Here is a 12,814-nt window from a genome sequence, read left to right on the forward strand (position 1 = left end):
TACAATGTTATATTAATCGTGTTTTGAACATAATATCCAATATTTACAAAATAAAGCAATATAAAAAAAAAAAAAAGTGAATCCCATATTAAAAAAATAAACAATGTCAAAAAAAAAGTGCAGACTTTGTATTCTTAGCAAACACTAATATAATAAAGTTTTAGATACGGAGCACAAATTACAATGTTATATTAATCGTGTTTTGATATATATATATATATATATATATATATATATATATATATATATATATATATATATATATATATATTATATGAATAAAAATAGTGCAAACTAATAATGTCCAAAAGGGTGGGCTCCATACTTAAAAAACACCAAGCAATATAAAAAAAAAAAAAAAAACTATATAAAGCATGGGTTTAGACCCATGCTTCGTCATCCGTTGTCCCTTAAAAAAAAGGGACAACACTAAATAACACCGAGCAATAAAAAAAAAAGAAAAAAAAGTGGAACTCACCACATCCAAACTCACGGGAAAAAAAAAAGTGGACCCCATATTAACAGAATCAAGCAATATTAAAAAAAAATGTGAATCCCATATTAATAAAACAAACAATGTTAAAAAACAAATCGTAAAAAAAAATATATCAAATGGAGATCAAATAATGAATAAGGTAAATTAGTCAAATTATAATTCTAATCGACGTTTTCTTAAAAATCATCCAAATGACAACATGACAAGTAAAATGAGCTAAACCGAGAATATTTACCAAAAATTAAAAAATAGTATTTCTTCATTTAAATAGAAAATCAATTTAGAAAATCAGTTTCTACTTTGTTTCGTTTTAAACATGTAAAATAATTTAATAATTTGAATTTGAATTATCTAAATCAAAATTTGATAAAAAATAATAAGTATTTTACACCTTTAAATTAATCAAATTAAAATTGAAAGTATCAACTGATGCTTAAATATTGCTATTATTTTATCTCAAAGAGAGGAAAATAGTTTCCTTTTAAACAAGTCTTCTCTTTTAAAAAGTATTAATAAATTTTCGTAGCAAACACGAATAAAATAAAGTTCTAGATACGGAGCACAAACTACAATGTTATATTAATCGTATTTTAAACATAGTATGTATGTATATATATATATATATATATATATATATATATATATATATTATCATTATCTAAACACAACTACATATACATAGATACACTATAATTCGAAGTGTTGGGCCCGTGCGCAGCTCGGGCATAGGCCATCTAGTGTGATAAATAAAACAGAAAAGGCTCAAATATGTCATCGAACTATCGGAAATGACTCATTTATGTCACTCGTCGATAGTTTGGCTCATTTATGCCATCGCCTCAATAGTTTGACTCATTTATGCTATCGTAGTTACCAAAATGGCTCATTCATGCCGTTTTTCATTAACACCAATTTTACAATACCAGATATGACACGTGACCTCCAATTAGAGGTCCACATCGTTTGATTAAGCCAACACAAATTAAATCCTAAATTAAACTAAAACCCGATGAAAAATGGCATGGATGAGCCATTTTGGCAACGGCTATTGCATAAATGAGCCAAACTATTGACGAGTGACATAAATGAATCATTTTCGATAGTTCATTGGCATATTTAAGCCTTTTCTGTAAATAAAATGATACTTCCAGAACCCTTAGCTTATTCACATTTCCTCCAATTAAACGTCTTCCAGAACCCTTAGCTTATTCACATTAAATGCTCGTGAGTCATGCGCAGGTACTAATTTTTAACTTATACCCCTTCACACGTCAAAATTTTCAAGTTCATTCACACTTGAAAATGCTCTTTCTGTCTTTCGGGTGTGTAAAAGGAATGATAATCTAGAAGGAGAAAATATTTTCCCTTTTTCCTTTTCTTTTCTTATAGAGGAATGCAAACTACTCTAAGTTCCCTTTTCATGTTGCTTATGCAAACAAAAAGGAATAATTTACCTTCCTTAATTTTTTTTTTTTTAAAAGGAAGATTAACTCATTCATAAACTGTTCTTTATTTTTTTCCACGGTGAGGACCGACTAATCCGGATTTCGCCCCGAGAAATCCCACTTTAGTAGTAAAGCGTTCTTTGCAAAAGATGACTCCATTCCATAAGTTTTTCTCCTTTAAATAAAGTGCCCTAAATTTTGAAATGATTTGTTTCTATTAAGACAAGAGGCAAATTAATAAAAGAGGGATTCACAATGTAAAATTTGGATATCACGTGTATCTCCTTCAAGGTAGAAAATAAAGGGCTAGTAAATGACAAAAATAGCCCTGTGAGTTAGAGAGCAGTACTTTCTGTATATTTAAATATCTTAATTTTAATTCAAAATATTAAGTTAATATAATTTAATTTAGCTTCAAAGTTTAGTCAAATTAACTCTTGATGAAAAATGTCACATAAATTGAAATGAAGAGAGAGTAATTAGTAATATCTAATAAATACTCCCATTTGAAGTGAAAATATGGCTCCACAGTTACCTAAATTTTACCAAAATAATAATGAAATATTTTCAAGGGTAATCTAACACTCCCTCAGATTCATATAATATGGTGTTTTTAGCTCGGACACACCCCTTAAAAATTTACTTACGCCTAGAGGGTAGGAAGCGTTTTCACTAAATTATCTTTAATAAATTTGAAAGAATTAAAAAAATAGCTATTAATTCTTGTTGATCATGTAAAACTATTTATTCTGGACTACATATAAAAGTTAAAAATACCGTACAATGTAAATTAGAGGGAGAAAGGGGCTAACAAAAATTCACCAAAAAAATACAAGCCCCACGTGAATAGACTGAAGAAAAGGAATTGAGGGTTAAAAGTGAGATAGGTAAGGAAAGGGCAGTAGCAGTCACATGTAATCATCAACCAACCAATTTTTTTTGTATTTGAAATGTGATGATGACAAAACTTGCCTATTCCCTCTTATATATAATCGTAATAATAAGATCATATCTTTTCTTATCTCAGATAATGTAACATACTAAATCAATAGCTCCAAGTGTCATTTATTTATTTATTCTGTTTCTTATTTGAAGTCTTAGTTGTTCGTACTTTTGCAACGTAAAATGTCCTTTCTTTTTAAAATAATAATCATGAGGTTGATGTGTTTATTGGTAAGGTTGAGTAGGTAATTAAATATCTTTATAAAGATTCGTCTGAAATTAAATTTACAATTAACATAATAAGGACAATGAGAGAATCTTAAATTAAGGATTCTATATCTGCTTGAGCACATATGACATATTAATAAACATTCGAGAAGGCAGTGTAAGGAAATCCTTTAAAATGTCCTTGCATAAATTATAAATTCGGTCCCCATCTTTGATTTGACACGCATTGAGTTCATTATACTACTCAATGATTATTTAGAGCCTGTTTGAATGGGCTTATGTCTATAAGCTGCAAACAGCTTATAAGCTAAAAATAATAAGTTGAGGTAATCTAACTTTTTTTTTTTTTTTGGCTTATAAGCTGTTTTCAGCTTATAAGCTGTTTTAGATAAGCTAAGTCAAATGAGTCCAATTATTTTTTTGAGCTTATTTTAAGCACAAAATGACTTTAAGCTGGCCAACCAAACGCTCAAAAAAGCTGAAAACAGTTTATAAGCAACTTATAAGTCAATCCAAACGGGCTCTTAGAGTTAGAAGCTTCGTAGAACTTGTTCAAAATATTGAAGCTATAGTTTCTCTTATTCATTGTCATAATCATCCAAATTGGAAAGAAGAAGAAGAAGACGACAAAGCTCAAGAACTTGATATCACATTTTAAAGGAAATCAAAGGTTACCTAAGTCGTCGTTGCATCTTGAAGATCAAATATTTGTCTGGTCGGTGGACTTGAAAAAGTTTAGAAAAACATAATTTTGTCTTTTAAATACTCAGTTTAGAACAACATAATTAAAAACTGAAAAGAAAAGAATTCTAATCTTAATTGCTTTTTTCATTCTTCTGAAATACATATGACTTTCTCTCCAACCTTTTCATAATTAGACAATTCAAACTAGTCTGTTGGGCACAACATAATGCGGGTCTGACAAAAAGCCATAAGTAGGGATTAACTTATCTGTTATTGTTAGTTCTGTCCGTTTTGACTAATGTGGATCTCCATGAAACCAAGTTTTGTTCTAGGGTTATTTAATAGTAATACACTACGTAATACTCCTCCGTCCATTTTTATTTGTCATATATTGACATATCACACTTATTAATGAGTCAAAAATAGAATGACAATTTTACTACTATATCATTCCTAATTATTGCTTAGTAATCTAACGATTGAAATCAATAAAATATATACTTTTAAAAGTTTTGCAACCAATAAAAATTTCTAGAACTTTCCAACCCAATAGTTAATAATAAGGGTAAAATAAGTATGAAATAGTAAATTAACTTTTGGGATGAAGGGAGTAATATAATGCTTTTTCCGAGAAATTATTTAGTAACTAATACTCCCTCCGTTTCAATTTATATGAACCCATTTGACTGGGCACGACATTTAAGAAAGAGGGAAGACTTTTGAAACTTGTGGTTCAAAATAAGCCTTGAAAATTTGTATGGCTGTAAATCATTCATAAAGTGAATTTTTTTTTAAATTAGGAAAGAGATCATTCATTTTGGCACGAATTAAAAAGAAAATAAGTTCAAATAAATTGAAAGAGAGGGAGTAGTATATTTTTGTAATTGGTAAACAATATCATTGAGGTTGCGGCCCACTAGAGCAATTCATTGAGCACGTGGATAAATAGAAGAAACATGCCCGATACAGTTTCGAAAAATGCAGTAGATTAAATTAATATAATATTCATTGTGCTTGGTGAAACTAGACAACAAAGACGGAGATTCTGAAGGGATGTAAACTAGATTGTGTTTCTTCAATGGAAAAAAAAAGGATGAGGCTTTAGATTGTTTTAGCTAGGTGAATCTATTCCTTTATATGTTTGGATTCTATTACCGTAACTTTGTTTAATTTATGCATTTTGCACCTGAGTTCTGGTTCAGGGAAACATAAAAGCAAAAGCAAAAACCATTTGCTAACCAAACACAAATTTCAAATCTTATCTAGCTCAATCCTTCGAGTGTGTTTTAACTGCATGCTCACACTTAGTTGGCAGTTGAACTCGAAAGGAAGTTATGTGTGAAGCTTGCCTTAATAAATTGAGGAAAATTAAAGACCATATAACGAGTCTAGGATTAAACTATAGAGACGTTTTTTGGGTTAAAGCCCAAGGCAAGGGCGGAGCATTCCGCTTATGGATATCAGCAGAACATAGTAGTTTGAGCGCAAATCGTGTATTTGTATTAAAAATTCACTTAATATGTACCAAATAATTGATCAAAATTCATTAACTTTTTGTTTCTAGAATCTAGAACTCATAAATTCAAAATTCTAGTTCCGCAGACTTCCGCTTCTTTTCCAAAGGAACATAAAATGTGAGATCCAAAAGTCTTGACATGACTCAAAGGAGGCTGAAACGAATAATACCTTGACAGTTGAACTTGGAACGTTACGTGTTGGAAATAATAATTCAAAATTGTAACTAAAATTGGTTTGGATTTGATATTTTAATCCATGTCCAGTTAGGATTTATAGTCAAATTAGTGTAGTAATATGTTTTCTTGTTTTGAGTTAAAGTAGGTTTCTTACTATCATAAATAGGGGTGTTACTAGCTATTTTCATAATAAGAGAAAACAAGAAAGAACAAGAGATATTATCAAGATTCATAGAGTCTACAACAACAACAACATGCCCGGTATAATCCCACCAGGTGGGGTCTGGGAGGGTAGAGTGTACGCAGACCTTATCTCAACCTTTTGACGGGTAGAGAGGTTGTTTCTGATAGACCCCGACATAAGCAGTAATAGCAACAAGAGAATATGATAACTAACATAGTAAAAGAAGCAATCAAATAGTACTAGCGACAAGAACAAGCAACTTAAAGCAGTATAAAAGGCATGTATTAATACTCTATCGATAAAATATTTTCCTTTAACATGTATTAATTAATTCTTGCAAATAATATTGGTCTCAAAAGCTCGATGAACAAATAATGGCTCAAATGAGTTTTATTGCTAAATAATATGTCAATAGATCAACGATTCTTGGCTCAAAAAGAGAATATTTTTGAAGAAGTTGTCCATATTGATAGTACAAAGCATGAATTCTATCAAAGGGTTCTTCTAACTTCGTCTGCCTGGTCTGTCATATTTGCTGTACTTAGAAGAGCTAACTCGAATGCCGTTTCAACATCCTGCACTTTAGTATCAACATTCTGATCTATCTGCAACAATGAGCGTGAGTATTAGAAGATTCATTTGATGCTTGACAAGACATTAGCAAAGACATTTGAGTATTAATGATAACTTATATACCATTTACACGTCTTATGAGTTTCCGGGTTCACTAGGATGACAATCAAATGGCATCCTCCACAAAAAAAAGGATTTTACAAATTAAACACTGACCCTTCAAAAACAACTTGTCCCTCTAGAAATTGAGATGGATTCCACAGAGATTTTCAATTTATTAAAATATGAAAATCCTACTGATGCTGTTATTCTACATGACTGCAGGTTGTTGATGCGTCAGTTGGAGAATCCGATGATTAGGCATAGTCTAAGAAATTGATTTTTTAATGCTCGTAGTTTTTTTTTTTTTTTTTAAGAAGGATTCAAGAAGCTAAAGGAGGATTCAAGAAGATTAATTTTAATACTCGTAGCTTTTTTTAATGTACTAGTTCCTTCTCCTTTTACTTTTAACATATTTACAGGAACTACTTTAGTATAGACAGTATATCTACTAGTACCTGTAAAGTTTTGGCCCATTACTGTGACATTAGGGTTTCACTAGAGCACCTATATTGTTACACATCGGAAATTTTTTTCGTTCATGCACAGTGAATTGACTAACGAAGGGCATGATAGATACAATGTTTTGATAAGTAATAAGTAATGTTTAATGATTCTAAATGAGATTGACATTTGAGGAAGGAGACGAAAGTTGTTAAGGAAAGCAAGGTATATGTGGTGCGTCGGGCAAGAATTTCGAGTGTCGAATTAATGATGTCTTAATGACAATTTGGAGAAGAGTTATAATTTCCCTTATATTGGTAATGAAGTGTTAAGTAAGTTTCAAGAAGGAACCATAAGCCAAATATGGGCATAAGCCATCCCAAAAGGGCGATTTAAGGAAACATTTCCGGATGATCTGATTTGGAGAGGCCAAAACTCCATTATATGTTTGGAATTTGGAAAAATCTCTAGAAATAAAAGTTGTAGATAATTGAAATAGCTTTCCAACCATAGGTCGTGGGCCCTCACATCATATCGGGAACAAAGGTTATGGCCATTTTACGACAGACTGTTCGGGCAAAGTCACATTCTGGCGCACTTTGCGGCGCAACATGCGGCCCGCAAGTACGACATGTGGCTCCGCAGTTCCACCGCAAAGTGTGCCAGTGAAGTTTTTGGTTTCCCTGCATGGTTTGCGACACAACATGCATTTAGCAAAGCATGCTTTGCGTCCCGCAAAGTGTGCCGCATGTTGTGTCAGTCCAGAATCTTCTGGACCATTATATATATACCCAATTTCGTTTCTAACTCATTTTTTCACCATTTTTTATCAAGAAACTCTAGAATACTCTCTCCACTTTTCATCCACAAGAAAAACCAAAGGGAAATCAAGATCAACAACACAAAATTCATGGAACAAGGTGTATAAAACTTGATTGAAAGTTCATCTCTTTCAAGAAATCCCAAGGAAGGTGAAGAAGGGTTTTGGTGCAAAAGGGGGAATTCTACTCCAAGCTTGTTCCACTATCATTTGAGGTAAATTTCATGACTTTAACATATTATTTAAGGTATTGGAAAGCTAGTATACTTGAATTGTAGAAAAGCATGAGAAATGGTTCTTGAATGGATGAATAGTGTCACAATTGGAGGGTAGTTGAATGAAATCATGAAAATGGATATGTTGAGATTACAAACACGTTATAAATGATATTTAGACCACGAAATAAGTATTAGATATGCGAAAACGCGGTGATGAGCCATAATCATAAATATGAAGAAATTGGGGAAAATGTTAGATTTTGCCAAATGTAGCTGGATGAAGATTATTGATACGATCTTGTGAGTGTCATTATGAATGTGGGAAGTTGATATGGAACATGGCGGAGAGCAGTATAAACGAAGGAAACACTGCCCAATTTTCCCTAGCTTCAAGAAGTACGTTCTTATGATTGCTTGGCTAATATAATATGAATTAATCGTGAAGGTGACGACGTGGCATTGAAGAAGGACAAGCAAGCGATAAGGATAGTAAACGACAAAGGTATGTACGGCTAGTCCCTTCTTTCTAAGGCATGCATCCCATGATATGATATTCCTTCTTTCTTCATGATTTTCCTACTATCAAAAACTATGATGAGTCTACGATTATAAAGAGCATCACAAGATAAAGAAAAGAGACACGTTACGAGCATAACGAGGTTGATGATGAATCTAAGTCTAGAAGTCATAAAGCTCATGATATGATATTCCTACGAAGTTAATGATCCTTATATGATTCCTATGATAGTATTCCCCTTACCTCTCCGTGACTTTCCTATTTTCCGGAAAACTAAGAGCCTATGTTCATGAATAGCCATATGGGATAAGATAAAAGGTATGTTACGAATGTAGTAATGACGATGATGAGTCTACGTCTAAAGATACTAAGGCCTATAATATCATGGTTCTACAAGGCTAATGATCCATATTACGATCCATTGATATTGTTCATTGACTACACTCACCTTATATGCTAGTTCCTTCAAGGTGAGGCATAATGCTTATGAATGCTCCATAATGGACTCGGGGGTTCTCGACCTTATGTCACCTCGACACTGTTATAGATTGTCCACAAGCCTTAATGCACGTCTTATGACTAATGTTCCGCAAAGTTGCGAGTCTATGTTTATAGAGGATTTCATATGAGACAAAAGGTAAGAGATATGCTATATAAACGATAGTGGTAATGTTGAGCTCAAACCTAGAGATTATGAAGTCTATCCTACGATATTCGTACGAAGCCCATGCTACAACTATGATGTGATTTTCATAAATTGTCTTTAAATTTAAATGTGTGCATTACTGAAAGGTTACGATAGGCTTATAAGATGTATGTGATGAAAGTGATGATGATGAAATAAAATGATCCTTATCATGATGTATGTGATATGGTCGAGCCACTACGTGGCCGAATACGGAAGATATGTATGTAATGATAAGAAATATACCGAGCCTTGTCATGGCCGGGTATGGAAGACATGTATGTGATATTGTTGAGCCACTACGTGGCCGAATACAGATAATGGATAGAGAGGTATAAACAGATACGGTACTATGAGATGTATATGTATGTGTTAGGGTGAATGTAAGATGACGTTGATTTCATTCATGTATATTCATGTATATGTATGTATGTATGTATGTATGCATTGCATCCCACTGATCAGTTGGGCATAGTATCGAGCCCTGAAAGGGCCGAGTACGCATATGATCGAGCCGGAAGGGCCGAGTACGCATGTTATCGAGCCCCGAGAGGGCCGAGTACGACTGGTATCGAGCCTATATGGCCGAGTATGTGGTTGTGTTGCATCATGACTATGTTTGACATGTCTGAGCAGATGCAGTACTATGGTGATGAATTATAGGACATGTTGATGTATATGCTATGATGATACGTGTACGACGAGTGTGTATGTATGATATATGATATATGTATGAGATGTATACATCCTTAGGGGTCGCGCAGGTTTGACTCTCACCTTATGACTTATGACTCTTTATCGTGTTTATTTCATTCCTGTCTTACATACTCAGTACAATATTCGTACTGACGTCCGTTTTCTTTGGACGATGTGTTCATGCTCACAGGTAGACGGGGAGACGGCGTAGACCTCTAGGAGCTATCAGCAGATTTACAGGAGCACTCCACTATTTCGGAGGTGCCAGTCGGGCTATGCTTTTGTGTATATATGTATATGTCTAGTTCTCCAGTAGAGGCTCGTAGATACGTAGTGTGGGTTAGATGGTCTCACAAGACTACTATGGTATATGTATATATATATTACTTTGATAGCCTAAAGGGCGTATGCATACAGAAATTAATTGTGCTTTCCATTAAAGATGATTTTGTTTTAAGTGGGATTATAATTGATAAAGAAGTGTAAAATGACTAGGATAAGCGAGGAAATAAGGGGTGCACGGTGGTTAGCCCCGGGTACCCGTCGCGGCCCTAGCCGGGTCGTGACATATATTTACTCCCTCTGTCCCAATTTATGTAGATTCAAACTATGTAAATTAGCATTGACCAACATTTTAAGATAATTTTTTTCATCATATTGATATGAGAATAGTTGCAACTTATAATAGTATTTTTCATATAGTATTTGAATTTATATTTAATTTTAAAATATTGAGGTACGTTGATATAATCCAATTTCACTTAAAAAATTAGTCAACTTGACTCTTGGTAAGCGAAAGTGCCACATAAATTGAAACAAAAGAAATAACTAGTTTCTCTTTGACCCCCAAAAAATAAAAAGAAAAATTGAGAAAAATGAAAACTTTGAAGTTTTATTAGAAATAAAAAATGTAAATAGAAAACCATTTTCTTCCCTTGCGTAACCACAAAATAATGACAAGCTCACCTTGTCAGTTTGAAGAACTCAAAAATAATCTAGCTTCAAAAATAAGTTAAAGAATTAGAAATTACCTCGGCAAGAATGGAGATATAATGAAGAGAAGTATGACTGGTTGGGGTAACTCTAATGTGGTGAATAGTAAGATGTAGCTTCTCCATTATTCCAGCAATTATTGAGAAGCTACTCCTCATTTGCTTGCTGCAATGGATTCCTATGAGTACGTTCTTGTCCATAATTTGAACCTTTATATCATTAATCCCAGGTTTGGATTCATCAACATTCTTAGTGAGAAAAGAGTTGTCATCATGTGATGTAGTTGCCAAAGAATATTGTTTTTGTGCTGTGCCAATTGAATTTCTGTTTCTGTTTGTCCCAGCTGCACCTTCCTCTAAACCCCTAACACGTTCTTGAAGTTCTCCTATGTACTTGATAGCATCTTCAAGAATTGAAGCTTTGTCCAACTGATCAAACAATAAATTTAATTTGTTGTTACTTTTGTGTTCATTATTATGTCATTGAAGAAAATTAAAGAAGAGGCAAAGCAGTGAAAAATAAAGGAAACAGCTCATCTCTCCAATAATTTTCTCAAAAATTATAAGCTTGGAGCAACTTCCCAAATATCAAAACATAGATTTTATATTAATACTAATTAAGAACATGAAATAACATAAATCATCACGAGTTCTAAGATATATACACTATCAGAAGTCCATGATTATTCACAATTTGATTACCATCATAACAATATCAATGGACACCAAATTCAAGTGAAATTACAGTCCATTCATATATAGGGGTGCTCTAAAATGAAACACAACAATTTTAGTAATTGTTTTTAACCTATTTTTTCCTAGATAAGTACTACACCTACGGCCAATGTATGATTAAATCTATTATCAAAGATAGAATTCAGTATTTTCTAGGCTCTCTTCTCATGGTAGAGGGGTTTGTCTAATATGATGTTAGAACTACTGCTGACAAGTGATTCCAGCCGTGGTTCAATCAGTTCCAATCTTCCGCTACAAGAATATTAATCTATAAGTTCTCGCTTTATGATTCATGTGATATCTATTTAGTATAAATTTACATATATTCCAATAAATACATTGAAGAAGTACCACATATAGAAATACTTTATTTAAACCTTGTAGCAATTTATAAAGAGAAATTTGAAATTAGAAATTTACCTTCTTGAGGCCAGGTATAGTTTTGGCCAAGACAGCAAAAAGTTGGGAAAACCTTTCTCTGCCTTTCCTTTCAGCCAAAAGATGATCTTGAGATTGCAAAGGAGTTCTACATATCCTCTTAGTCACTGATATTGATGAATATATGCTGCTGGTTTTGTCATAATCTTCATCCTCTAGAAAATTAGAGTCTAGACTTCCAAAAGAAATAATATTCTGTGATGAAGAAGAAGAATTAGTTGAAGTAGAAGAAGGAGAAGACAAAGCAGTACTTTTGGGAATTTCCAGTAATGAAGAACTGCTTGGATTTTGATTAGGGAAAGATGTGAACATTTCAGAGAGTAAATTCTTAAATTCAAATGGTGCTTCTTCACCATCTATGTTATTATTGAACCTTGCATTTTCCATGGCTAGTTTACACAAGATTGTCAAAAGAAAAGGAACACTTTGAATTTTTGAGCTATACAATCTTTTTTCCAATTAAAGATGTTAATAAATGGTCTTCTTCTTATATGGACTAAGTGAGTCACGTGTGACCAGTAGTCTTTCTTATGGGAGGCGTGGAGGTATTAATTTAACAACTATAAGTTCAAGGAAATATTTCCTTGCTCTACATGCTGAATATTGCTGATTGGATGAGAGAGTTGAGGGATGAAAGACAAGGACATTTTTTTTATTGGTTTGTTTGTTTATGTGACACACTTTTTTTAATCGATCTCAAAAATGATATTTTTTTATATTTAAAAATAATTTAACTCTAATTTTTTTTTACTCTACCCTTAATAAAATGATATATAGTCATACGAATGTCTAATTTTTTTTCCCCTTAAATTCCGATACGTATCCGGTTAAGCAATGCAAAAATTTGGACGGAGACAATATAAATTTTACATGGATACCAACATCAGTGTACCTATCTTGAGTTGAAATAAACTGGTTGCATCA

The 12,814-nt window shown here is 32.8% G+C and overlaps 1 protein-coding gene across 1 annotated transcript; it reads right to left on the reverse strand.

Moving 5' to 3' along the window:
- Nucleotides 1-6,164: 6,164 nt before the first annotated feature.
- On the reverse strand, nucleotides 6,165-12,277 carry LOC132616559 (transcription factor bHLH18-like). Its single transcript, XM_060331057.1, has 3 exons — nucleotides 11,873-12,277; nucleotides 10,757-11,146; nucleotides 6,165-6,278 (listed from the first exon to the last, which is right to left on the reverse strand). Exons 1-3 carry the CDS (start codon nucleotides 12,275-12,277, stop codon nucleotides 6,165-6,167), a joined length of 909 nt encoding a protein of 302 aa, XP_060187040.1.
- Between the last annotated feature and the right edge of the window lie 537 nt (nucleotides 12,278-12,814).

This window comes from Lycium barbarum, chromosome 1 (genome assembly GCF_019175385.1).
Source record: "Lycium barbarum isolate Lr01 chromosome 1, ASM1917538v2, whole genome shotgun sequence".
Classification (NCBI taxonomy): domain Eukaryota; kingdom Viridiplantae; phylum Streptophyta; class Magnoliopsida; order Solanales; family Solanaceae; genus Lycium; species Lycium barbarum.